Below are 26,719 nucleotides of genomic sequence, written 5' to 3'. Positions count from 1 at the left end.
TGGCAGAACTTTTAGAAACACAGAGTTTGTAAAAAGACTGATGTTGCTCTGAGCCCAGTCTGCTGACCCATGGGCCTGAGAGGAGGGTGTGGAGTTGCCTTGCATGATATTATAGGCACTGAGAACTGTGCACGCTACTTCCACGCCACTTGAGAGCCAAGAGCACTGAGCAGTTCTACTAAACATGCAGAGTGATCTTTGGTGCCTGAGGAACTAACCTGTTTCTAAATGCTAAAAGTAGTTGCTGCCTCGGGCCAGCCTCTGAAATTTTTGGAAGCTTTTCACTGGGGAAGTTTGGTCAATTGCATTTGTCAAACATTAAGTTATAATCAGCCTGTGATTTGCATGCTAAGCCTGCAAGGCATCCCCACTCTCAGGGCATGTCAGAATAGCCGTGGGCATTCCCTAGAGTGACAGGAAAGTGTCTACATTCCCAAAAAGCCACACCACATCAAGCCGACAAGGCTAGCATTTGTCTTCCACATACAGCCATCCCATTGTTCCTGTTTACCTTGCGGACTGGCTAGCTGCTGGCCTGCCGTCCTCCCCACCTAGTAATCCTGAGCTCCTCAGAGTTGGTGGGGGGAGATCCACAGATTAGGATTTAGGCAAACCAAGAGTTGAATCCCAAGACTGCGATCTTCAAGTCGGAATGCCCTCATCTGTGTGAAGGGACCATAGTATCATCTTACACCGATCAACAGGGCGGATGGAGATACTATAGTAAATGTTAAGTCGATGACTTACATGTAATAAGTGATTGATAAATGGTAGCAACAGCAAGCCATGTGAATGACTGACCCTAGAAGTAACACTGCATTTCATCAGGGATGCAGTGTCTTAAAGGCACTGAGATGTAAGAAGTAAGGGCCTCAAGCTGTTGGATTATGGGGAGTGCAAGCTGGAGGTGAGGGAACTTGGAACACAACTCACACCACGAAGCCAGCTCTGAATGCTGCTTTGGAACACGCCGCAGACACACACAGCCCGTGGATGGCTTCCTCTGTGGGAGAACTGTTAAGCTCAATATGAGAGAGTTTTAACAGGTTCCTGTTGGAGACCTACATTGTAGTGGGGAGCGATGTTAGGAATTATAAAGCAAAATAGGAGACAAATAAAAGGCTGTTCTAAGAGTGGATGGTTCAGGATTTTTATTCATGGCTTCCTTGTTTCTCCATGAAACTATGACTGATCTTAATTGTCATTACCTTACATGCAGAAACTCTGGAAGATCTTTTTATAATATGTATTCTGTACACACTGTGGCATATGTTGAACTAATTAAAGCATAGATGGGTGAGAGAACATGTAAGAAGGAATCATACAATTCATAGAATATATTTAAAAAATTACAGCTGGAACAATGCTAAGTAATAAAAGATGGTTGACTTCAAAGACTGTCCCAAGACTTAGGAATAGTAGGATATGTGGATACCCATCACAGCACAGAAGGGCAGCACATGGATAAATTAAATCTGTACTCGACCTGAAGTCTTCATTTTACTCTTCCCTTTGAGTTCCTTTCTCCACCTCTAGTTGATGTTGGGACTTGGGCCCCCTTTTCAGGACAGATGGGAAGAGTATGGACTGTGCGTCACATGGACTGGGTTCAAATTCTGGATACTAACTGAGATTCTGTGCAGCTGGTGTACTGCACAGAGCCTTGCATTCCTTCTTGAGGTAGGGAAGCTCACAGAAGCACTGTGAAAGAGTCAGCTTGGACACTGAGATTGTGTTTCCACATGACCTTTCACATGTCTCTGTCCACTTTCCTTGCTTCTTGTCACTGCTGCCAGTCATGAAAGATCACCAGGCCATGAGAAAGGTATGGAGGCCAACTCCTTGTTTCCACCTGGATTAATACTGCCTGATAGTCAAGACCCAACTCCAAACTGTTTTGTTGCTCACAGTCCTATCTTTAGTTGGTCTTTGCTTATGGTTGCTATTATTCAATAATGCCAACTTTTTTAGAAATGAGACTTGGACCAGCACCGCAGCTCACTAGGCTAGTCTTCCACCTACAGCGCCAGCTCCCTGGGTTCTAGTCCTGGTTGGGGCGCCGGATTCTGTCCCAGTTGCCCCTCTTCCAGTCCAGCTCTCTGCTGTGGCCAGGGAGTGCAGTGGAGCATGGCCCAAGTCCTTGGACCCTGCACCCGCATGGGAGACCAGGAGAAGCACCTGGCTCCTGGCTTCGGATCAGTGCGGTGCGCCAGCTGCAGCGTGCTGGCCATAGCGGCACTGGGGGGTGAACCAACGGAAAAGGAAGACCTTTCTCTCTGTCTCTCTGTCTCTCTCTCTCTCTCTCTCACTGTCCACTCTGCCTGTCAAAAAAAAAAAAATGAGACTTAGGCTAATGGAAGTTTCAAAGACAGAAATGAGGTGATGGATCACCTGTTTTGGGCTGGAGGTAGAAGGTTCCTGGCCAGCCCCTACTACCTAACAGTTTGGTACTTCCTTTTTTTTTTTTTTTTTTAAACTGGGGAGGCAGTATTGAGTAGTCCTCTGAAGCCAGAACTGTATTTTTTTTAAAAGATTTATTTATTATTTGAAAGGCAGAGTTAGGGAGAGAGATCTCTTCCATCTGCTGCTTTACTCCCCAAATGGTCACAACGTCCAGAAACTGGAGTTTCTCCCTGGTCTCCCACATGGGTGTAGGGGCCCAAGCACTTGGGCCATCCTCCACTGCTTTCCCAGGCCACAGCAGAGAGCTGGATTGGAAGAGGAGCAGCCGGGACTAGAACCAGCGCCCATATGGGATGCCAGCACTGCAGACATTTAACCCGCTGTGCTATAGCACCGGCCCCAGTTTGGTACTTCTTAATCATTCTTTGTCCTTCACCCTTTCCTGGTAAGCCAGTAGACTGCTAGGCTCCATTGATGGGGGCAGTGTGTGAAAGTATTTGAGATCACCAGATTCATTGAACAAATCTGACCGGTGCTCCCTCCCTACTTTCCTCCTCTTCTTCCTCCCTCCTTCCCTCCTTGTTTCCTTCCTTGCTCTTTTTCTTTTTCTTTTTTTTTCTTGTAGCTTGCATTTTGGCATCTGCTGGGAGATGTTAATTACAGCAATTAAGTAAAATGAGGATGTAAGATTGCTTAGCAACCCAGTTACCTAATATGTAATTTTACTAATTTGGCTCAATCTGTGTGCTGCAACTGTTGTTGTTTTAATTAAGGATATTAATAATAATGTTTTTGTATGGAACATTTTATGCAACATCCTCTAATACTTATCTCGAATGAAATTAGTGCATAAGCATTCCTGTGAGGGTTTTTTGGTATTTCTTATTGTTGTCGTTGTTGTTTTTGTTGTTTTTCTCAAAACCAGTCTGGTGAGGAGGCATATACTGAGGAATCCAGAAACAACATGCTGCCCAGGACCCCAGTTGCTGGGACAGAGAGACACACTAGACCTGATCAGCAGGAAAAAAATTCCCTACTGCCTCCTCTCCTGAGTGTTGGACATGGGTTTGGCCTGAAAGTAGTCTTATCAGGCAGCCACTCTGAGTGTCATGGGACCTACCACTTTGGGCATTTGAAGTAATTTTAAGAGATTTTATCCTTTCTTTCTGTGTGGCTTAGGGACCAGATAATCATATACAATTGTTTAAACTGGCTCGCTCCCAGCCATAAATGTGATATCTTAAGACTCATTTTTTTTTTGGAATAAAAGTCACCTCTACCCCTTAAACCAAAAAGTTAACTCTAACTTTCTGAACAAACAAGTTACTCCTAAAAACATCAGTTGCTAAAGATAGATTTAAAAGCAGAAACAGGAAATGGATGCAAGGCTGTTCTCACACATTTCATCCCCAGTGCCTCTCAAGGTCACCTTTGTTGATGGCTAAATTAGTGCTTTGAATGTAGTAGTAGCTATCGCTGCCTTGTGTGCAGGACTGGAGGTGGAAGTGAAGTCATACCGCAGTCACGGATCACACTAGCTTCTCGTTCAGTAACTCACTTAACGAATGTTTACTGAGTGCCTGATATGTGCTTGGACCCATTCCAGGTGCTCAGGATACAGAAGGAACTCATTCAATAAAACATCCCACCCTGATTGAACTTACATTCTAATGAAAATGATGGCTCTGTACAGACTTGTTCTGCAAGGTCCACACTGCAGGGATGGTGGGGCAACAGCATGCTTAGACATGAAGCATGTCCATTTAGTAACGATCAAGCACACCTTCTAAAGGGCAGGCAGGGGGCGCGTAGTTAATTCTATAGGATAGAGCCAGTACTGGTGCTGCTATGCTTCTCCAATCAGCTTGAAGTTCACGTAGGCTATATAGCCTCCCTGACGGGCCTGGGCCATACCAGTTTACCCGATTAGCAGGGGTGGGGGAAATGTGCCTGGGGCTCCTGCAACCTGGCAGCAGTCAGGTAACCCCCTACGTGGGCAGTCTCCCAGCCAGGTACAGGATCACCCAGGGCCATGAGCATACATTTTATGTCTTGCAGTATTCGCATACTACCTCATTTAATCCTCACAACAACATTGTGAGTTAGGCATAGTATTAGCTCCATTTTGGAGTTGAGGAAGCTCAGGCGTGGTCCCACAGTTAATAAGTTAGCAAGTAACAGAGCTGAGATTTGAATCCTGTTACCCCCTGCTGTGCTACCTCCTGCTTGGGGCTTCATTCATTCCCTTCTCTTTCTGTACTTTTTTCACTTATTCATACTCCTAGCTCATAGGAATTGTGAAATCTTACTGAGGTTTGTGCCTTTGCTTCCAATCATGAGAATCTGTATCTGCATTTTGTAACCAGGGAAAAGAAGCTTGTCCTTGGACTTAAAGTGGTTTCAGACAAAACGTAGAAATTGGGTGTGAATTGCAGCGTAAAAGCCTGTCTCAGGATGCCAGTATTTTTTTCTGATTGTGTCAGAAAAAGTATGTTCTGTTAGGAAACAGCATTTTCCTGGTTGTTGTAGTTTTAGTCTCTGCTACAGATACGAGACAGATAGCTGTATTTTTAAGAGTACACAAATAGCCAAAAATGTAAAATAATTGAAAGATAAATAACTATTTCAGCGTCCCCCTGAGACTGTAGATCAGGACAGATCTTTGTGAGGAATCTTGAGGAATGCAAAGCGACTATTCCCTGGCAGAATGGGAAAACCCAGGCAAATTGTAGCCCTACCTTCTCAAATGTCCAAATAATGATGTCTAAAATATTTTTTAAAGATTTTTCTTTATTTATTTGACAGGTAGACTTATAGAGGGAGAGACAGAGAGAAAGGTATTCCACTCACTGGTCCACTCCACACATGGCTGCAATGGCCAGAGCTAGGCTCATCCAAAGCCAGGAGCCAGGAGCTTCTTCCACACAAGTACAGAGGCCCAAACACTTGGGCCATCTTCCACTGCTTTCCCAAGCTATGAGCAAGGAGCTGGACTGGAAGTGGAGCAGCCAGGACACAAACTGGCACCCGTAAGGGATGCCAGCACTGCAGGCAGAGACTTAGCCTATCACACCACAGCACTGACCCTGACTTCTAAAATCTTTGTTCTGTGGACATTCACTTGACACATAGTTCTCAGAATCTGGCTGCAGTAATGTGTACCCAAGTGTGGTCTACAAAAAAAGAAAAAAAAAAAAAAGTCCGTTAGGAGGCCTTGTGGCCCTGATTTCAAGGCATTTCAAAATAGATCAATTGTGTATATGTGTGTGTATATACTTTCTTTTCTCAAACTCACACTCTCATTTGAAAGATGTTTTTGAAAACCATGGAGTTAATCAGCCAACATTCAGGGAACGCCTACCATGTGTTGGGAGAGTGCTAGACACCTTGGAATCCACAGTGAGACCAGGCTTCTACCCTGAAGATGTACAGAAAGAAAGTTAAAGTGTTGATCATATACGAGGGGGATAAATGTATGGGAAGCCGGGGGGGAGGGTACCTACGTCAAGGAGCAGATCAGTTGGCGATGTGCCTGGTCTTGAGTTCCAGTAGATCACTGTCGTGTCAACAGCAAATTTGTTTCCCCCAGCAGCTTCTTACCCAGCCACTGGCAGTGCTGACAAATACGCAACAGCCTTTACAGAACACCAGCTGGTGACCAGCTCCAGCGGCCTCAGCTTTGCTGGAAACACGCCTGCCTGACCTTCACTCTCAGCCAGCAAAGCATCTGTCGAAGTGTGGCTCTCCCTGGGTGGGCCACGGTCAAGGGATGGCAAAATGAAACCGTGGATTCTCCAGGGAAGAAGGCTCTTGAGCATGCCTGGGAAATCCCTGAGTGGCCTGTGCTTGGACACTCCCACAGATATCACATGCATTTATGTTTAGCCCGTCCTCTTTTCCATTCCTACCCAAAGTTCTCTATTTTCAAGACAAAATATTTCAAAACTATGCTCTTTATGAAGTTGGTTTCGATGGTGTGTTTTGGTGTCATCTAATGTGTTTGTATAGAGTGGTGTTCAGTAGCACTGGTTTCCTTTGTAATTCTGTTTATTTTGTGCATTTGCACACATTACTCAGATTAGGGGACAACAGGCTTCACTGGACTGGGAAAGAGATTATGGCACAAAAACGTTAAGGTCTCTCTCACTCTCATTCTCTTTTTTTTCTTTTCTTTTTATTTGTTTGTTTGTTTGTTTGTTTGACAGGCAGAGTGGACAGTGAGAGAGAGACAGAGAGAAAGGTCTTCCTTTTGCCGTTGGTTCACCCTTCAATGGCCGCCACGGCCGGCGCACCGCGCTGATCTGATGGCAGAAGCCAGGTGCTTCTCCTGGTCTCCCATGGGGTGCAGGGCCCAAGCACTTGGGCCATCCTCCACTGCCTTCCCGGGCCACAGCAGAGAGCTGGCCTGGAAGGGGGCAACCGGGACAGAATCCGGTGCCCCGACCGGGACTAGAACCCGGTGTGCCAGCGCCGCTAGGTGGAGGATTAGCCTATTGAGCTGAGGCGCCGGCACTCTCATTCTCTCTCACTCTCTAAAGCAAAGGAACTTTTTTTTTTTTTTTAAGATTTTTTAAGATTGATTTATTTTATTTGAAAGGCAGAGTTAGAGAGAGAGCTTCCATCCACTGGTTCACCCCCAAGTGACCTCAATGGCTAGAGTTGGGCTGGTCCAAAACCAGGATCATATTCCTGGTCTCCCACATGGGTACAGGGGCCCAAGCACTTGGGCCATTTTCCACTGCTTTTCCCAGGCACATTATCAGAAGTGTAATAACCCTGAACCAACCCAGCACCCATATGGGATGCCGGTGTTGCAGGAGGTGACTTAACCTCCTAGGCCAGAGTGCCAGCCCCAAGTTCTCTCTTAAAGACACTTGTTACCTGGGAATGAATACTGTATTTCAAGTGCAGTCTGATCAGTACAGAATATAGGACTATCATCTGTTTAGTTCCAGTATGCAGATTAAATTCACATCAGTGTTACTGGCTGCTTTGGATTCAGCCAATCAGCAACCATATTTCCATTGGTGCTTTTACACTGTATCTGACCTGTTCTAGTGTTGTTGGTATTTTATCTCTAACTGCAGTGGTCAACTGTCTCACATCCTGATTGTTTCCTCTTCCTAGTCATGGACCATCCACTGATTTGATGCCTGTGTCGTCTACAACCTTCCATGCAAGTCACTGGTGAAAATGTTTAGCAGGATACATCTGAGGACATAGCTCTATCCCTATCCCTAATTAAATTGATCCATGAAGGCCACACTCATTTACAAAGCAAACTTTGTATCCAACACTGATTACTTTTAAATGCAAATGAATATTGAAGGAAATTTTGCCACAATACTGAGTATTCACCTTATCTACTACTTTTCTAGTCATCTTGTTTCCAAGCAAAACTGTTGAATGTAGGAAGGCCATATAGGCTCCATGAACAATACTTTCTCCTTTCCAAAACCAAAAATTATTATTTAAGCAATTCAAAGCAGACTCTTGTTTGGGAACACTGTCATAGAATCTGTGTTTTGAAAATTATGATGTAATTTGCACTTCTTAGTGCTCCCACCTCTTGCTTAGTTCCCTGGTTCCCCGAAGAGTCCCCCTGAGCTTCATTTATTTATGTTGTGTTTTAGTCCTTCCCAGACCTTGGTGTATGGCAAGGAGCTCCTTTCGGAATGTTACTGCCTTCTGGGAGCCTGAAGACGCAGGGACGCCTCTATCTTTAACCAGCTGTGCTGTAGACAGCTTAAGAATGACTCTTATTGTCTTTGGCATTGTTAGGAATCTTCTCTTTTGGATTCTGAATTTCTCATATAAATGACTATTTCTTTTGAGTAGAATTTTGACTCAGTATAAACATGATGGCTTTTACAATGGACAACGGACATGGTTCTTTGAGGATCCTGTGGTTATCGAACTTAGAACCCAGGTAGTGAGTCCTCTTTTTATTACAATTTATTTTTATTTATTTGTAAGGCAGAGTTACAGAGAGGGAGGGAAAAAGAAAGATCTTCCATCTGTTCACTCCCCAGGATGTGCCAGGCTGACACTGGAACCTAGAACACCACCGGGTCTCCTACATGGGTTGCAGGAGTTCAAGTACTTGGGCAGTTTTCTACTGGTGTCCTAGGCACATTAGCAGGGAGCTGGATCAAAAGCTAAGCAGGGACTTGAGCTGGCACTACAATATTCGATGCCAGCATCACAGGCAATGACTTAGCCACTGCTCCACAACACCAGCCCCAGGTAGTGTGTTCTTAAGATCTTAAGGGCCTCGTGCAATATTGCTTTTGCTTGTCTTCATTCTGAGTTGCCTGTGAGCTATCTGAGCAGAGAGAGTGGAGATGCTCAGTGAGCAGACTAATGGAACACGGTTTCCAAGATTATTTTATGGTCTAGGGGTTGGCAATGTGCCAATGCACCAGTGCAAATTCGTCTCGAGGGAAAGATTTCAGCATATGTGCAAGTTAAATTATCCCACTATTTACCTCCGTCTCTTCCTACTAGCTGCCACTCCTATCACCAGAGTGGCCCACATAACACAAGAGGAGAAAGAATCTTGATCTTGTCTTGTCCAGTGTCCTCCCCACTTTGAAATCCATGATTTGTAAAGCAGCCAGCTCTCTGTCTGTCCTCCTTGAAGTGCTATAGTGGTTGGTGAATATCCACATTTCTATGTATCATCCCAGCTTTTTACTGTTGACAATCCAAAGGAAAATTTTGTGACAGAATTGTTTAGAGTATGTGTTTTTATTAGTCTCCTGGGCTGTCATAACAAAATATCACAGACTGGGTGGCTTAAAACAACAGAAATTTAGTTCTTATAGTTCTGGAGCTTAGAACCTTAAGATTACAGGGCTATCCAAGTTGATTCTGGGTGAGGCCCGCAGGTGGTGCCTTCTTGCTGAGTGCTCACTTGCCTTTGTCTCTGAGAACACATAGAGGGAGAGAGGTCTTCAGTGTCTTCTTCCTCTTACAGCACCTGGTTCTGTTGGATTAAAGCACTACCCTTAGGACTTCACTTAACCTTTATAATCTCCTTGTAGGCCGTGTTTCCAAACCTGGTCATACTGGGAGCTAGGAACATGAATTCAGCCCACTACAGGGCTGCCTGAATGTTTATTGAATGTGTCAGCTGGTGAATTGTGAAATCTTAATTGATAAATGAATGAATGGGTTAGTGATTTTCATGTTCCAGGTGAGGACAGAGGGGACAATGGACATGAATAGGGCTGGAAGTTCCTCTGTGACCCTCAAAACACCCCCAACTCCAAAAATATCCTATAATTTCAACTCACAGGTCTCAGCATCTCTGCTCTCTCACTTGGTAGAGGCCAGTTGTTTAGTGTAAGAGAACAACGAGGTCACAGGTGTAGGTTTCCTCCCCTGTGGATCAATTAACTTCTTCTGAGAAGGGCTATTCCAGAGTCACAGCCTGGACATATTAGGTGGTAAGAGCAAGATCTGGATGATTTAGAATAACCCAGACACAAACGAATGCGGGAGGGCATATATGAGCACATCCAGTATTCCTACACTGAATGTTCATTAACAGTAAACAAGTACACCAACAAAACATGTATGACACATGGAGTCAACATGTACAAATTCGATACAGTTTCATAGTTTTTTGAAATTAATCTTTAAGTGGTATAGGATGTTTCTTAAAGGATATTTTAAGACTCAAAGAAGAAATAACCTTAAAACTGCTTGACATTGTAATGGATTTGCTCCCAAGCTTTTCTTTTACATAGTCAAGTTATAGAGCTCGAAGTTTCAGGCATATGTCCATTAATTTTCCTACATTTACACATAGCATATGTATAATGATTTTATAGGTCTATGTAATACTCCAACCAGAAAATGCACATCATAAGCCTATCTGGGATATCTGATGTATTTCATGTGATTTTACCTGAAGAATATATCCCAGTGTGTTACCAGTATACACACTGGGCAGCAGAAAACACAATCTGCTTTCTCTCAGTGTTTACATAAAATACTGTGCATTTCACCAAACCAATATGGATATCTGCAGAAGAACACATAATTTAACATGTCTGTTATTCCAAAGATGGAAAATCAACTGATTCTTTTTTTTTTTTTTTTTTTTTTTTTTTTTTGGACAGGCAGAGTGGACAGTGAGAGAGAGAGACAGAGAGAAAGGTCTTCCTTTTGCCTTTTGCCGTTGGTTCACCCTCCAATGGCCGCCGTGGCCGGCATGCTGCGGCCGGCACACCGCACTGATCCGAAGCCAGGAGCCAGGTGCTTCTCCTGGTCTCCCATGTGGGTGCAGGGTCCAAGGACTTGGCCCATCCTCCACTGCACTCCCTGACCACAGCAGAGGGCTGGCCTGGAAGAGGGGCAACCGGGACAGAATCCGGTGCCCCGACCAGGACTAGAACCCGGTGTGCCAGCGCCGCAAGGTGGAGGATTAGCCTAGTGAGCCACGGTGCCGGCCAAATCAGCTGATTCTTTAAAATAAATATTAGATAATTCATGCTTGCTTAGTTAAAAAAAATCCATTCATCCTCTTCCCTTGTCTTTTAATCGATGAGAATTTAGCTTTGAGGTGAATAGCAAAGAACACCAATGGTCCTTCCCCCAGAGTCCATTCTTCTCCTCATTGCTGTAGCGGGCGGGGCTTCTCCTTGAAGGACTCCTATGCATGGTATTTGTCAGTCTGATTCCTGGGCTTTCATCTGGCTTTGTTCTGTTAGTGATTTAATTCCTTCTACCCAGATTTGAATGTACTAAATGTGAATTCACACTTCAAATGTCAATTTTCTAACAAATTGTATTTTTTGTTATTGTTGGACTCAATCTTATGGTCTCTCTTGGGAAAAATCAAGAGACAGTAGGAAATTCACAAATGGCACTCTCCATGAGAGTGGTACATCTCTTTCTTACTTTGCTGCTTCTTCTACAGTGTATTGGTGTTGGCCTTGGGTTGTGACAGAGTAGAGATCCTTGGGACAGAAATTTAGGGGCTAGAGAATGAAGACCAGTTTGGGAAGGCATAAGGGAGCCAGTTCTTGTGCAACTATGATTTGGCAAGTACTGAATTAAATTCTCTAAAGACAAGGGTACTTCAAAAGGTTTGTGGATAAATGGAGTTGAAAGATAAGTTAGTGAGGGTGTGTGGTCTAGCAGTTGACGTGCTAGTTCTCATTAAAGTGCCTGCTCTGGCTCCTGATTCCCGTTGCCCACTCATGCAGATGATGGGAAGCAGCAGGTACTGGCTCAAATGGTTGTGTTTCTTCCACACATATGGGAGATGGGAATTGAGTTCTCAGCTCTCAGGTTTGGCCTGGCCTTTGCAGATATTTAGTGGGCAAACTAACCAGTTGATGGGAGCTCTCTGTCTGTCTGCCTCTCAAATAATAAAAAAATAAATGAAAAAGTAAAATATAAGTTAGTCTTTGGTACAAAAAATAGAATCTATTTATTTTTTTATATACATTTTCCATGAAGTTTTTAAAGACCTCATATTTCATTACATTTTATTTTTAATCCTGTTGAATAGGAATAGTATTGTTAAAAAAAGAAAATGGAGGGTGGGGTGAGGGCTAGAAATATGTTGAGTATTAACTGTATGCACGTTTCTGTGCTAGGTAGAGATGTTGATTATTATTAAATTTTTTTTTTGACAGGCAGAGTGGACAGTGAGAGAGAGACAGAGAGAAAGGTCTTCCTTTTTGCTGTTGGTTCACCCTCCAATGGCTGCCACGGCCAGCGCGCTGCAGCCAGCGCAACGTGCTGATCTGCAGCCAGGAGCCAGGTGCTTCTCCTGGTCTCCCATGAGGGTGCAGGGCCCAAGGACTTGGTCCATCCTCCACTGCACTCCCAGGCCATAGCAGAGAGCTGGCCTGGAAGAGGAGCAACCAGGACAGAATCCGGCGCCCCGACCGGGACTAGAACCCGGTGTGCCGGCGCCACAGACGGAGGATTAGCCTAGTGAGCCGCGGCGCCGGCCGATTATTTAATCTTTACAGCACTACCTTTATGTGGTTGTGATTCATTATTTACTAGCTTTAAATTCTACATTCCAGAAACTTTTTTCATAATATTTGTTGATTTATTTGAAAGGCAGAATTACAGAAAGATAAAGAGAAATCTTCCATCCTTTGGTTCAACTCTGCAGCCAATGCCAGGAGCCAGAACTCTATCCAGGTCTCTCATGTGGGTGGCAGGGACTCAGGCATTTGGGCCATGTTTCCACTGCCTTTCCAGGCACATTAGCAGAGAGGCAGACTGGAAGCAGAGCAGCCAGGATCAAATGGACATTCACATGGGATGCCAGCCTTGCAGGAGGGCAGCTTCACCTCCTACACCAGAATGCCAGGCCCAACACTGGCAGCATGGCATACTTGCAATGTACTTTACAGTTTTAAAGCCAAGTTCTAATACAAAATAAATGTTCGATAAAAATCTATATGTCTAACAATAGGGTTCTTTTTTTTGAGAGAGAGAGTTTTGTTTGAAAGGCAGAGCGACAGAGGGAGAGATCTTTCATCCACTGGTTGACCCCCCCAAATGGCCACAACAGGCAGGTCTTGACCAAGCTAAAGTCAGGAGCAGGGTCTGTCTCCAGATTTTCCTGGGGGCCCTCATGCATGGACTGTCATCAACTGCCCTCCCAGGTGCATTAGCAGAAAGCTGGGTCATAAGCGGAGTGGTAGGGACTCAAATTGGACTCTGACATGGTATGAGGGGATCACAAACAGCGACTTGATCCACTGCAATGCAACTCTGGCCCTGATAATGGGGTTCTCATACAGCCTTTTGTATGTCCCAAACCTGTGTCCCCATTCAGGGTCCCTGATGAGTTTAACAAGCAGTGTTCTAACTGTGCCCAACTGAAACAGCTCTTAAAAAGCTAGATAGATTTCTTAAATCAACTAAAATCTAAACACCTTTAGTATCAAAATTTGAGCAACTAAGAACACATTATACACTGTTTCTTATAGGTACCTTTTCTTAGGTTTTTACCTGACCCTCAATTCCTTTAAAACCTATATTAGATTTTAGAGAAATGATCTCTGTTTTCTTCTGCCTGACCTAATGCAGAATCCCCTAGCAGCTTCCTAGTCAGTTCTGCTCAATGCCCTCCCCACTCCCGAGCTGGAGTCTCTACATGTGAAAGTCCTATGTGTGGGCACCCACACCAACAGCCGCTTCCCTTCACTCTGGCCTATGCACTACTAGATACCATGAAATTTCTATATCTTCAGTGAATCATGCAACCAAAATGCTTTTCAACTTGGTCTTCAACTTGGCATTGCATACCCTCCCACCTGCCTGATTCCAACTCTGTAAGTGAAGAAAAGCTGGAGCTAGCCAACAAATTTACTGCTAGAAATTCAGAAGGCTGTATCATATGTTCTGCTACACTGGTGATTTTGTTCTATGGTGTTTAGGTTTACAAGAAAAAATAAAGATTTTGGATTTCCCTTGTGCAATTTTTAATCTAAAAGCAGTAAGCCCTTTGCCTAATAACTTTCCTAGCCACGATGTGGATAGACACCTGACATTTCTCTTGCAAATGGTGAAGTGTCGCTTTCTGTATTAAAAGATAAGGATGGAAACGCAAGTTCCCTGGACAGCAGGAACATTTACTAAATTATACTTCTGCTACCCTGCAAATGATTGATATGAGAGATTCCCAAGAAGAGAGTGAGATACCAAGAAGCAAGAGGGAACATGAGTATTTAAAGGTGACAATGAGAAGTAGGAACCATGGCCAACTCACAAGATGGTGCTTAGAGCACTTGGATTTTTCACATTTTAAGGGGGCTTTTCCAAAAATATTTAATATAGAAGTCAAGTTTTATGCTGAGCGTATGTTCTAAAACCAGCATGAAAATTTTATGCTGTAAAATTCCTCTTGAATATCCCCTGAAGTCCATTTCTCTATCATGTCTTAAGAAGTCCAGAACTGCCAGTTCTTTCTCAGGCTCTAACAGATACACAGATTGCTGCCTCAGCTGAAGCATGGGTTGCTTGCTTGCACTTGAAGGCTTCTTGCATGGAAAAAATAATATGCATGCTCAGAAGTACATTCAGTGCAGCCAGGTGCTCCACACTACAGAAGGCACAGAAGAACTAAGTCTAGCTCGGAAAGTGGTAGATTGACTCTTCCATCTCATGCTGATACTCAGACATACTTGTGTGCATTCTCAGGAATAGAATGGTGGAAAAAAAGATCGCACCATGTTTAAATCCTTTCCTATACCTTATTTCTTTTTCGTTGTAACTGGGAATGGTTCAGTTTACACAGGTTAAAGTCATATTATTCAACTCTCTGTACATTCAACCAGATGCACATTTCTTGGGTGCTCTCTTAATCCCACTCTACCATTGGAGAGAAGATACAGAAAACCATGGTGAAGAGTAGGGGCTGGTGGACATCTTCGGTTCCAAATCAGAAAAATGAGAACAAATCGTCAGCACCAATTTGGGCTTTTATGAGATGATATGCCAGGTGGATAAAATGGTGTTCATTTTGATAATCTCTCTCTCTCTCATTCCTCCACCCCTCTCTAGGCTGGTCCATTCAGGTCCAGGGAAGGGATCACCCCCGGTTGGTGCAGATCTGTCTTTTGCAACGCGAACTGGTACCAGACAAGGGATTGAAACACATCTCTTCAGGGCAGAGATCAGCAGGGACCTCTCTCATTGGACGAGGAGTATAGTACAGGGTTGCCACAACTCAGCTGAACTCATTACTGAAATAACCACAGGTGAGTACTACAGGCTGTGGGCTAGAAGTGGCACTCCATCATGGGAAAGACATACTCTCTACTTGACCCTAGCCTCAATATCCATTCTTGGGCATTTGGGGTCTTTACAATTCCAGATGTAAACTTGGATTCTTCTAAACAAATGCATTGTGTGTTCTATTAAAATGTAACCTAAGGTTTTGCTTGTAAAAAGCCTTATCCCATCTTCAGTCAAGGAAAATTAATAACTTGGACAGTCAGTTGGTTTGTTACCTAAAGGAATGAACACTAAAGGATGAACTGGTAGGGATCCTTTTAAAAAATTTTATTTTAATTTTATTTGAAAGGCAGAGAATCAGAGATCTTTTATCCACTAGTTCACTCCCCAAATGGCAGCATCACCCAGGGTTGCACCAGGCCAAAGCCAGGAACCCAAAATAATCTCCATCTCTCCCATGGGTGACAGGGACCCCACTAATTGAGGCATCATCTGCTGTAACCCAGGATGGGGTGTACATTAGCAGGAAGCTGGATCAGAAACAGAGAAGTCTGGACTTAAACCCAGGCACTCTGATAAAGGGTGTGGTGCATCCTAAGCAGTGGCTTAACTGTAGTGCCAAATACCAACCCTGCAAAATTTTTTTAAAGATTTATTTATTTATTTGAAAGTCAGAGTTAACACAGAGAGATAAGGAGAGGCAGAGAGAGAGAAGTTTTCCATCCGCTGATTTACTCCCCAGTTGGCCACAATGGCTGGAGCTGCGCCAATCCGAAGCCAGGGGCCAGGAGCTTCTTCTGCGTCTCCCACATGGGTGCAGGCACCCAAGGACTTGGACCATCTTCTGCTTTCCCAGGCCATAGAAAAGAGCTTGATCAGAAGTGGAGCAGCCAGGACTTGAACTGGCACCCAAATGGGATGCTGGCACTGCAGGCAACAGCTTTACCTGCTACGCACAGTGCCAGCCCCCTGCAAATTCTTTAGAAAGGTCAAGTAACTTTCAAAGATGATACAACTAATGAATGACTGACTTTAGCTTGTGTCACATGAAATCCATTCTTCATTCATTGTAGCATCTACAAAGTCATGGCTATTCTTACTCATGCCAGTGACCCAACAAACAATTCTGTTCAGGCTACTGTGATAAATAATATTCATACCATTACACAAGTGCATAGATGAGAGATAGGCAGATGGATAGATAAATGATAGATATCTGTACTATGTATATAAATACAGAAATATAAATAATTGTTTTAATAGGACAAAGGTAAAATAAAAGGCTGGAAAAGTGATATGAATTTAAAGTAACATTATAAACAAAGTACATGCTGTAAAATCTTATATACTTACTAAAGTAAATTCTGTATTTAATCCAGTATTCTTTATCAGAAAGTACAATGTGCAGTGAACAGTATCTGTAATACAGTTGCTCCTGATCCTAATATCTATGATAAATTTCTGGCTCTGAGATATACAGTCATCTTCTCCTGGGGCTCCTGTAGACACATGGCTTTTAGTGACAGACTACCTGGTATCCTCAACAACAGACTTCCAGAAAATCTAATTTTGACTGTCTCAGGGTTGCTTTCTTGCCTAAAGCCCCATTGCTGATGGTCCACCCCTGAGAGGTTTGAGTTCAGCAGCGGTAGAGTGAAGCCTGTGAATTCACATCTAACAGGAGCCCAGGGGGTATTGATGCTGCAGGCCCAGGAACTGCTGCCTAAGCAATATTGTACAAGACTGTGACTTCTTAAGGCACCCAGGGGTGTTCCACTAGATGAACCTACATACCACATCATAGCTTTCTCCAGATTTCCTCTACTCATGCAAACATGAAAAACCACAAGTTTCATAAGGTTTTTGCATGGGCATATCCAAGATAATCGTTGTCTTTCTCTAATAACTTTGAAATTAATCAGTGCCTCCAAATATTTCTCTCATTGCTGAAATCCTCTTGGGAGTGCCCTGGAAGCTTTTAATTTAAAAATTTATTTTATTTCTTTGACAGACCTAGACAAATTGAGAAAGTTCCCTTCTACTAGCTGACTATTCCCCCAAATGTCCATAGTAGCTGGGACTCTGCTGAAGCCAAAGCCAGGATTCTGGAACTCTGTCTAGGTATCCCACATGGGTAGCAGGAAACCAACTACTTGAGCCATCACCTGTTGCCTCCAAGAGTTTGCATTAGCAGGAAGTGGGGGCCAGGAACTGGAATTGGGAACCCAGGCACTCCTATGTAGGAACAGGCATCCTAACCTGTGGCTTTAACTGCCAGCCTAAATACTTACCCAGAAGCTTTTATTTTTTGTCATGCCTATTCTTTATGGCAAGAAAGACTAGAGTTTTGAACCCAAGAATTAGAAAAAGGCTTTTCAGTCACTTCAATGTTGTATTTAATGATGCTGCATGTGTATGGCCAAATAAATTGAGGTTCCATGCAACACGTTTCAGGAGTGTTCTGGGAAAGAAAAAAGATGCCCACATAGATTTGGCTTAGTTTACATTCTACAAATTTTGTAATATCCTTGTCTCTGGGTAAGCGGAACTCTGTTTTGACAGGAAAATGGATGAGGGCTTTGATAGATTAGCCAGAGGAGACTAACAAATAACTCTGTGAACTGAGCTAGCTGGCTGGTGGGAGACAAGAAGTTATGGAAATAGCCAAAGGTGCAAGCCAGTTACAAATTGAAAGATGCCTACAGGGAGTTGGGGAAAGGGGCTATTGTTTTAATCAGAGCTTCAATTAACTTGATAATGTGTTCAATTTATCCTTTGTAGATTGAGAACATCTTTAGATAACTGATTCCATTACATAAAGGCCACAAATACCACTTGAGGTCAAAGGGAATTAAAATAATCACAGATACTTCAGAATATCTGATGGCAGAGCTTTAAAGTTTAAACATAGGAAAAGGAACAAGAAACCACTGCTGGAGCTCATTCACTAACAGATTCTGCGGGTGAAGAGTACTAAACAGGTAGTACCAAGACAGGAGCCATCACTACCTCATGTCAGAGTCACGGATCACATCGGGCTTGAAGGGTGGCAGATGGCAGCGTCCAGAGGCTGTTTCCAGGGGGGCTCACAAACCTATTAGCACACTTTTTCAAGAAATCATCCTGTATTGTAAGTTGAAAGAGGCCTGCAGTGTCAGGGAAAGGGGTGTCTGTTTCATCAGAGCTTTGATTAAAAGCTGCCTCATTTAGTGAGCATTAGAGACCAACATTTTACCCCCTACACTCAGTCATTATTCATGAGACGCTCTCCCCAGGACCGTCATCACATCTCTCCCTATCTGCAGTGCCAAGGCATGAGAAAGATACACGGGACAGAGGGAAAGAGCTTGAATTTTGAAGGCTGAGCAGCCTGTGTAGTGACGTTCACCTCTCCAAGCTTTCCTTTATCGCCTCCAAAATTGTGCTAAGAGTGCCCGTTCCAAGAGTCTGTGAGAAAGTTAATTTCAGTGTTATTAGGATGCTGAGTGGAAGTAATGATCATGCAGAGTGAGCTGTCAATCTGCACTGCCCTTCACTCTGACTCCCCCGCCTCCACCTCCTTCCTGGTTTCCTGAAGATCATCTATGCCTAAGTCAAGGCCTAAGTCCATGACTTGCCAGGTTCAATGTCATGTTTTCTGAAGTAAAAAAAAAAAAATCCAATTTGATACTGAATAACCTGTGCTTTTTGATAGATGGTTTTATATATTTATGAAGCTTCCCAAATGGAACTAGGATGCCAGTGGTAGCCATGTGTCTGCACCTAAAGCTTGAAGAGTCAGATTCTTTTCTTGAACACAGTAAGAACCCTAGATTAAAGGGTGGTGCCTGACAGGCCCTGGAAATTTTAGCCTTGGTATTTGGATCAGAGCTAGCACTCCTGAGGTCCCTGCATTCCATGTGGCCCAGTGGGAATAAATAGCATTCTTTGTGGAAGATGTCACATCTGTAATGTCTGCAACAGCTGCATTTCCAGGGCCCAGATTCGTCATGGAAAATAAAAGACTCCTTTTAATACTTAAAACAAGCTTGATTAGACATTTCAATTAGAAAATTGGATTATTTTTAAACCACACGCTCTTGATCTCTTAAATGTGTTACATCTGTTAACTTTAGCCATGTAATGAGGGTATGCTTGCTGCTTTCAATAAATGGCAGACATGACTTCTTGCGCGAGTGTGTGTAGATGGGTGGGAGGAGCAGGCGGAGGATGGCAATGATTCAGAGGTTGCTTACTTCAAGTCAAGTGTCTGTTCTTTCTGGTTGGAGCAAGGCCCATGTGGCCAGTGGAAGGCAAGTATGCCTATGTACCTGCGTGTGGTCAGATAGCCAGCTAAGACCTTGAGACCAGGTGACATTTAGTAAATCCCAGCAACAGGAGTTTCTTTCAGCTTATTTTCCTTAGTTCCATGGGGCTAGTCCAAAACCAATCTAAGAATATTTCCATGAAAAATTATATGTTTTTCAAATTTAATAAGACATTTGTGCCTTAACCAGTGTTGGGACTGAAAACATTTAAAGTAGTAAAGTGCCTGGGAAAGTAGGTTGACTTCCACTGGTCACGTGTCTCTCTCGCTCTCTCGCTCTCTTTCAGCTTGCACCTACAAAAACCAGGAGTGCCGTTTGACCATACATTATGAGAATGGATTTTCTATTACCACTGAACCTCAAGAGGGTGCCTTTCCCAAGACAATCATACAGTCTCCTTATGAAAAACTGAAAATGTCCTCAGATGACGGAATCAGGATGCTGTACTTAGATTTTGGTGGCAAAGAAGGAGAGATTGTAAGTGTACTTTTCTTTAGACAGTGTGACTTCATGTATTTCATTTTGTAACAAACATATAATGACTCATAAATATAATGCTGCCTTACATATATTAAGCATTTTATTATTAACAGAGTACCTGCAGGCCTCTTGAAAAAACAAGTGAGTGGATTTAATCCATTCAAAGTTCTTTCCTTGAGTCTCATTTTCTGTTTGAAGATTACATAAATATTTGAACCAAAGGAAAGAAAAGAGTTGGCATTAAATTCTTATCAGATAGACATACCAGCTTGAAAATGCATCATTCAATTTGAAAACCATATCAAGCATCTAACATAGCCTCAGCTTCATGCTAGGTATCAGGAATGCAGGGAGGGCCAGTACCTAGTCCCAGCCACCAGGCAAGTCTTAGTGCAGCACAGTGGATAAGAGCGAAGAGACAGGAGTAAGGGATGGTATGGCAGGGGTGGGGGTTGAGACAACAGGGAAACAGAAACTAGTCACCTCTACTTAAAGGGACCCACAGGGGGACTCAAGTTTGAGGCAACTGTCAAAAAATATCCAACAAAATTAGCAAATTTACCATTTAAGGTAACATTTGTACTTCTCACGCCAATGCAAATCATCCATGTGTTTAAATTCATGATTTCCTGTGGTCCTTGACACCACCATCTGGAGAAAGTACACGGCTTCAGCAACACAGAAGGGTGAGAGCTACCCATTCTGCTTTCCCAGCAAGTGTGCCGCTTGGCATCTCTCAGGAAGACAGCCTCTCATTTAAGTTCTTGAACTAGAACTTCAAAGAAGTCCTTGGCTTGGTAGTAGCTGCTCTGCATTTGGTTCCTCCCCAGCCAAACGGTTAGCCAGCAAATGTTGGTTGACTTCACTTTGGTAACAAGGATGGGGAAGGTGGAAAGCACAGAGTTACGCTGCAATTTGCAAAAGCTGGAAATTCCCATTTAGCTACTGGCCTTTCTGCAGTGCCTCCTCCCTCCACCCCTCCCTCCCTCTTAGGGATTTCAGTCATTTCTCCTGTGGGATGTGATTGGTCATTTTCTAGAAGCCAATAAGGGTTGCCAGCTTGGGTCACCTAAACAAAAGGGCCACTAAACAGAGGCTTGGGGTCTTTTGCCTCAAAGTTTTGTGCTAATGTTCTAAATCAATCTTTGTTATTTAAAGATCTATTTATTTATTTATTTACTTGAAAATCAGAGCTACAGAGAGGGAGGTAGAGAGGTCTTCCATCTGTCAGTTCACTCCCAAGGTGGCTACAACAGTTGGGGTTGGGCCAGGCCGGAGCCAGGAGGCAGGAGCTTCATCTGGGTCTCCCATGTGGGTGGCAGACACCCAAGTCCTTGGTTCATCCTCTACTGCTTTCCCAGGTGCATTAACAGTGAGTTGGAGCAGAAGTGAAGCAGCCGGGCCACAAACCAGCACATATATGGGATGCTGGGATCAAAGGTGGTGGCCTTATCCTCTACCATCCTGGCTTTAGCACAATGCTAGATTTCCTGCTGTAAGTACCACAGGCAGCCGGGCAACCCATTCCCTTTCCTCTGGCTGCCTGCTGGTCTGCACTCACCTGCTGAGAACTATTTTGTAGCTGATCATTTTTCTAACCTTTAAAATGAATTTGCAGAATTTTATTGGATTTTGTTCATGCATTTCAATCAATAAGTCTAGCTTGAATTACCAGTTTGTGAATAAAGTAGTGATCTGAAAGTCTGTTTTCCTGGGAACACTTGTAGTTCAGATGCTGCCCTAATCAATCACCCAGCTGCGTACTTTTTCCTAAAGGTGACCACTCTCTAGCAAAGAGGAAAAGAACAAGAATCAGTCTCCTGTTTTATCCTTGGCTTAGAAATCCAAGGCTATTTTTGCCCATGAGAAAAATTACTTATGTCTAAATTTCAGCCTTTCTGCCTGTAATTATGACCTGATGTGGAAGACTCAGAAAGGACTTACTTTTTTACTGCCAGTACATTAGGTTGATAAGCTCAAGTTCAGACACAGAACCCCAGTGTGTAGTTAAGCAATCTCAGGAGGCAGCCAATGAGCCTTTCCTGTGTGGTGAACGGAGCAGAGATGAATTGTAGAAAATGCAATAAACTGGGGGTCAAAACCTAGATTCTCTTTCTGAGTCTGCAACTACCTCACCAACTGTCTTGGGAAGTCCTTTTATGTCTTTGGATCTAAGTGTCCCTATCCATAAAATACGGGATTGAAGTAGGTGATCTTTAACATTACTTTCAAAATTTGCTCTCTGTGTTAGTGAGTTAGAATAGTGTGGTTAAGCCTGGATCTAGCATCAGATAGACATTCATTCGAGTGTCTGGATCCACAATCTCTATTTACATAGGATCTACAATTTCAGAAACTTTTACAAATTCTCCAAATCATATAAAAAATGGGGGTAATAGCAATAGTTACTTGATATCGATTTTTTTGAAGCTTTATTTATTTTATTTGAAAGGCAGAGTTATAGAGAGACAGATCTTCCATCTGCTGGTTCACTCCCCAAATGGCTGCAGCAGACGGAGCTGGGCCATCCCAAAGCTAGGAACCAGGAGCTTCCTCCAGGTCTTCCACATGGGTGCAAGGGCACAAGCACTTGGGCCATCTTGCTTTCCCAGGTGCATTAGCAGGGAGCTGGATCAGAAGTGGAGCAGCTGGGACTTAAGCAAGTGTCCATATGGGTGCTGGCACAGTGCCACCACCGATATGGATTTTTTTGAGAGAAATAAGAAAACATATAGAATATATTTAGCATGGCACTGTAATTCCTAAGTAGTATACCTTCAATTTTTGTTAATATTATTGTATGCTCAGGTTGCTCTTATTTCCTATAGTGCCACTATCAGAACAAAGCTGGAGACAGCAGAAGAGAACTGAGAACGCTTAGATTTACTTGAACTAGGTAAACTAGAAGAATTTAGAAAGTGTCCTCACAGTGATGTGACAAATGAAGAGCAGAGGACAGGGAAGAAACAGCTGCTTGGCGTGGGTTCTGTGTTTATAGTTCACAAGGTGTTTTCACATACAGCATCTCATTTTTAATTAATGGATTAATCAATTGGGGAGGCAGACAGAATGAGTTCCTATCTATTAGCTCACTTCCCAAATGCCTTCAACAGCTGGGGCTGAGATAGGTTGACAATAGGTGCCAGGAACTTAATCCGAGCCTCCCATGTGGGTGGCAGGAACCCATCTGAGCCATTACCTCCTGCCTCCCACATTAACAGGAAACTGGATCAGACATGGAGCCTGGGCTTGAACTCTGGCCCTCCAATATGGAAAGTGGGCATCCTAATCAGTGGCTTATGAAATGCTATAATTACCCCAGGAGTTAATAGGATGAGAAGAGTTTTAAGTGACTTTTCCATGATAATACATCTAAAAGGTATCAGAACCAGGATTTAAAATTCCTCTTCAGATAAGAAATTAAGTACTGCTTCATGCCATCCCAGATCCAACTTAAAAATCACTATTGTGGTACCCAAAATAAATTATTTAGACAGTTAAGGGCAACATCAATATTTATGGAATTAGCATATATAAATTTCACAGAACCTATTTCAGAAAAAAAAAATATGACATGTAGAGAATAAGTTCAAAGATGTGCTCCTTTATCTCCTTTGGAGGCAATGATTTTGAAACATAATTGCTCCAGTTAACACTTAAAAGCAGGAAGTGCCTATGGATTTGTTTGATGTGTAAATTACCATTCTGCATCAAGCATTCTTTTAATATCTCTCATGCTCTGTTTTTAAATTTCAGCAACTGGACCTTCACTCCTGCCCCAAGCCCATCGTTTTCATCATTCATTCCTTCTTGTCAGCTAAGATTACAAGACTGGGCTTGGTGGCCTGAACCGAGCGGCGACGTACCTTTGAGAAGAGGAAGGCTGCAAGCCACCAGAGAGTGTGACGTCAAATACCATCTGTAGTGAGCAGAGCACAGGTGGAGCATGCCATAGTCAGCTTCAGGTCTCAGGAATCATGTGGAACTGTCCCAGACTCCTTCAGCTTCAGCAACTACAAGGGGTATCCTAAGAAAACGCCACAAGAAATAGCAGAATAAACTTTAGAAGATTAGAAGGCTAACGAGATAAGGGCAATTGGAAATAGACAGCATAGATTTTAGATAATGACAGCTAAGGATATCCATGTGCAGATCTTAATCATACCAGTTTCTAGGCAACTGGCTCACCCAAGTAAGCAAGGGCTGAGCAGATGAGAAATGGACATTTTCACCTTCTTCCACCCTCACCCAGTAACAATGATCCCTTCTTTTATTGTGATTTACTTCCTAATTTGAGTTGACTTTCTTTGGTAGCAAAAGAAAACTACTTCAGATGGAAACTTACCTTTTATTTAAGTACAAAGCAGTTGTTACTTTTTTTTTTTCTTAACGAATTATCTTTCAATGGTGTAGAATGATTTCAAAGTGTTCTCATTAGCATATACTGAGCAGGAATTAAATAAAGCATCAGATACTTATCTGAGCTGTAAACTGTAGGAATCTGAGCCAAGGTACACTGCTTAAATTGCAAAGTTTGTCGAAGAGTTCTGTACACAAAAGGTGATTCATTCTAGGACTATACTCACACCAAGGTCTGCTGTCTTACGGCCAAGACTGATAGCTTTATTTATAGAAAGCAAATTATGAATTTTTTAAAAAAGATTGTCATCTGATTCATATATATATATGTATATATATATATATATATATACATATATATATATGAAACAACCCATGTGGTTGGGGTTAACTAATTATCCCCATTTTGTGGTTTCCAATAGAAGTACTGAGCAATTTATTGACCCTTGTTCCTGACTGTGCTTGTATGCATGCATTTTCAAGTGAGTAATAGAGCAGCCTATTTAATTCTGGATGATTCTGGGTTTTACATATAGACCCAGTGTTGTAATCAAATCAATTGCTAGCATCTGCAGTTCTTTCAGAATTCCAGGGAAATAACATAATGACCTGATATTTTTCTACAAAAATATTTTCAGAGTATATATAGTACATTTCTGATTTAATGCTTTTGCTTTTGTCTTTCAAAACTAATTCACTGAAAATAGCACCCATTATTTGATTTTGGAGTTCCTTTTCTAAAACCTTGAAAATTAGCTCTAAGATTTCTGTAAGCATTTCTAATCCATCTTTCCCCTATAGTTTACATAGATAAGTGTTCTGTGTTAAACTAACATGTTTTTTAAGAGTCATATTTTAACAAATACCTATGCAAAGAGATTTAAAAAGTGAAATTGCTTTAAAAGAATGTGATGTTGCCCATTCAGACATATTTGTAATCGAGTTACAAAGTTTTATTTAAAATTATCATTTCCCCCAATATATGTATTGTTTGACACTAATTCTAAGGGACATTGATTGAGAGGTATTATGAAGGGGTGGGAACAGGGTAGGGATTTGGTAATGAAAATCTTTGTTAAATACCGAGTTAAAATAATGTTAAACAGATTTCAGTACTGCTGGCCTCCTGTGCAGACTTTGATGTTCACTGTGATTCTTCCAGGGGAGAATCCCTTCCACTTACCCACAGGACTCCCTTCCAATGGGCCTCTGGTGAAGATAGCGCATTTTTGAAAATTGCTTTAGAAAACACAGCTTTAGGATATTGACTTTTTATTGCTTATTTTAAAATGCTGAAGAGTGAAATCCCATCTTAAATACTGTAGAACAGCTTTGATGCATTTGTAAATTGTCTTGCACTCTCTCTATATTTTCAGAATCACTGGAATGTTGTTATACAAGAGAATTATACTTGTGTATTGTAAATAACATGTTAAAATCCATAATTAATGCCAATAGTTTAATTCAACATAATGTAATCTAAGGTGCTCGGTACTACATGAAGTATGAGTTAATTACTCATGACTAAGTTGCAAAGATCCTACTATATATTTATAGACAGATCAAAACAATCATTACAAATATTATTTCTTCATCATTTAAGTTTTGGACTAATATTTGTGTGGAGATCAACAGAAACTACATTCTCTTACATTTATAAAAACTTAATTTAAATATTTATATTTTAGGAAAATATATTTGAATAAAAATCATGCAATTTCTGAAGTAAATTAAACTGTGTTCTTAGCAAGAAATAGAAAATTTTACCAAGAGAATTGTGTTGTGAATCATTATTTTTTCCAAGTATATAATAACAGAGTGAGTCTGATAAATCAATTTCAACTACCCATTTTTTCTTCTTTTGAATTGATTTTCATCTTGTCTCAATGTGTGTTAGTGGGTATGGCAGAGGCTCCCAAGTCTGGATCATCTCTGAGAATATTCAATGGATCAACTGAGTCATTTTGAGAAATTTGTCCAGTTCACTCTGTGCTCAACCCCGTGAGTTATTACGCTAATGATGTTTTCCCTACATGAAAATCGATATAAATGAACAGTTTTTCAATCTGTACTTTGTGGGAAGCTGTCCATTTTTCACTAGATGTGGTTCTGTGAGTCCTTTGGTTGGCGACATCTCTTAAAAGAGATTTAAAGAAGGCCAATGTGAATATAGATATCAGTTGTTTATTCTGACTTGAATTAAGCAGGAGAAACAAAATCATAACCTGAATACAAAGTACCCAGGTGAGGTATTTAATTCTAACAAAGGATAGGATGAAAATGCTGCAGACACACAACCCTTTGTCTAAAAGCTCGTTGACCTGCCTGAATGGCAATGGAAAGAATGATTTTAATGCTGAGGTGGATTCTCCTAAAATCATAGATCTCTGTTTTACAAATATTAGGGATTTCATTGGAGCAGGCTGGGGAGAGGAAGTAAATTTTTGGAT

At 42.2% G+C, this 26,719-nt stretch overlaps 1 protein-coding gene across 1 annotated transcript in view; it reads left to right on the top strand.

Moving 5' to 3' along the window:
• Positions 1 to 26,044, top strand: part of SNTB1 (syntrophin beta 1) — a 292,673-nt gene extending 266,629 nt beyond the window's left edge. Inside the window, exons 5-7 of the mRNA XM_002710756.5 lie at positions 14,950 to 15,146; positions 19,717 to 19,907; positions 23,667 to 26,044. Coding sequence (XP_002710802.2) covers positions 14,950 to 15,146; positions 19,717 to 19,907; positions 23,667 to 23,759 — 481 coding nt within the window. The 3' untranslated portion in view covers positions 23,760 to 26,044. The remainder of the gene's footprint in view (positions 1 to 14,949; positions 15,147 to 19,716; positions 19,908 to 23,666) is intronic.
• The last annotated feature ends 675 nt before the right edge of the window (positions 26,045 to 26,719 follow it).

The sequence above is a fragment of the Oryctolagus cuniculus genome, chromosome 6, assembly GCF_964237555.1.
Source record: "Oryctolagus cuniculus chromosome 6, mOryCun1.1, whole genome shotgun sequence".
In the NCBI taxonomy this organism is placed as follows: domain Eukaryota; kingdom Metazoa; phylum Chordata; class Mammalia; order Lagomorpha; family Leporidae; genus Oryctolagus; species Oryctolagus cuniculus.
The sequence above is the reverse complement of the archived record's forward strand: the minus strand, read 5'-3'. Positions and strand labels throughout refer to the sequence as shown.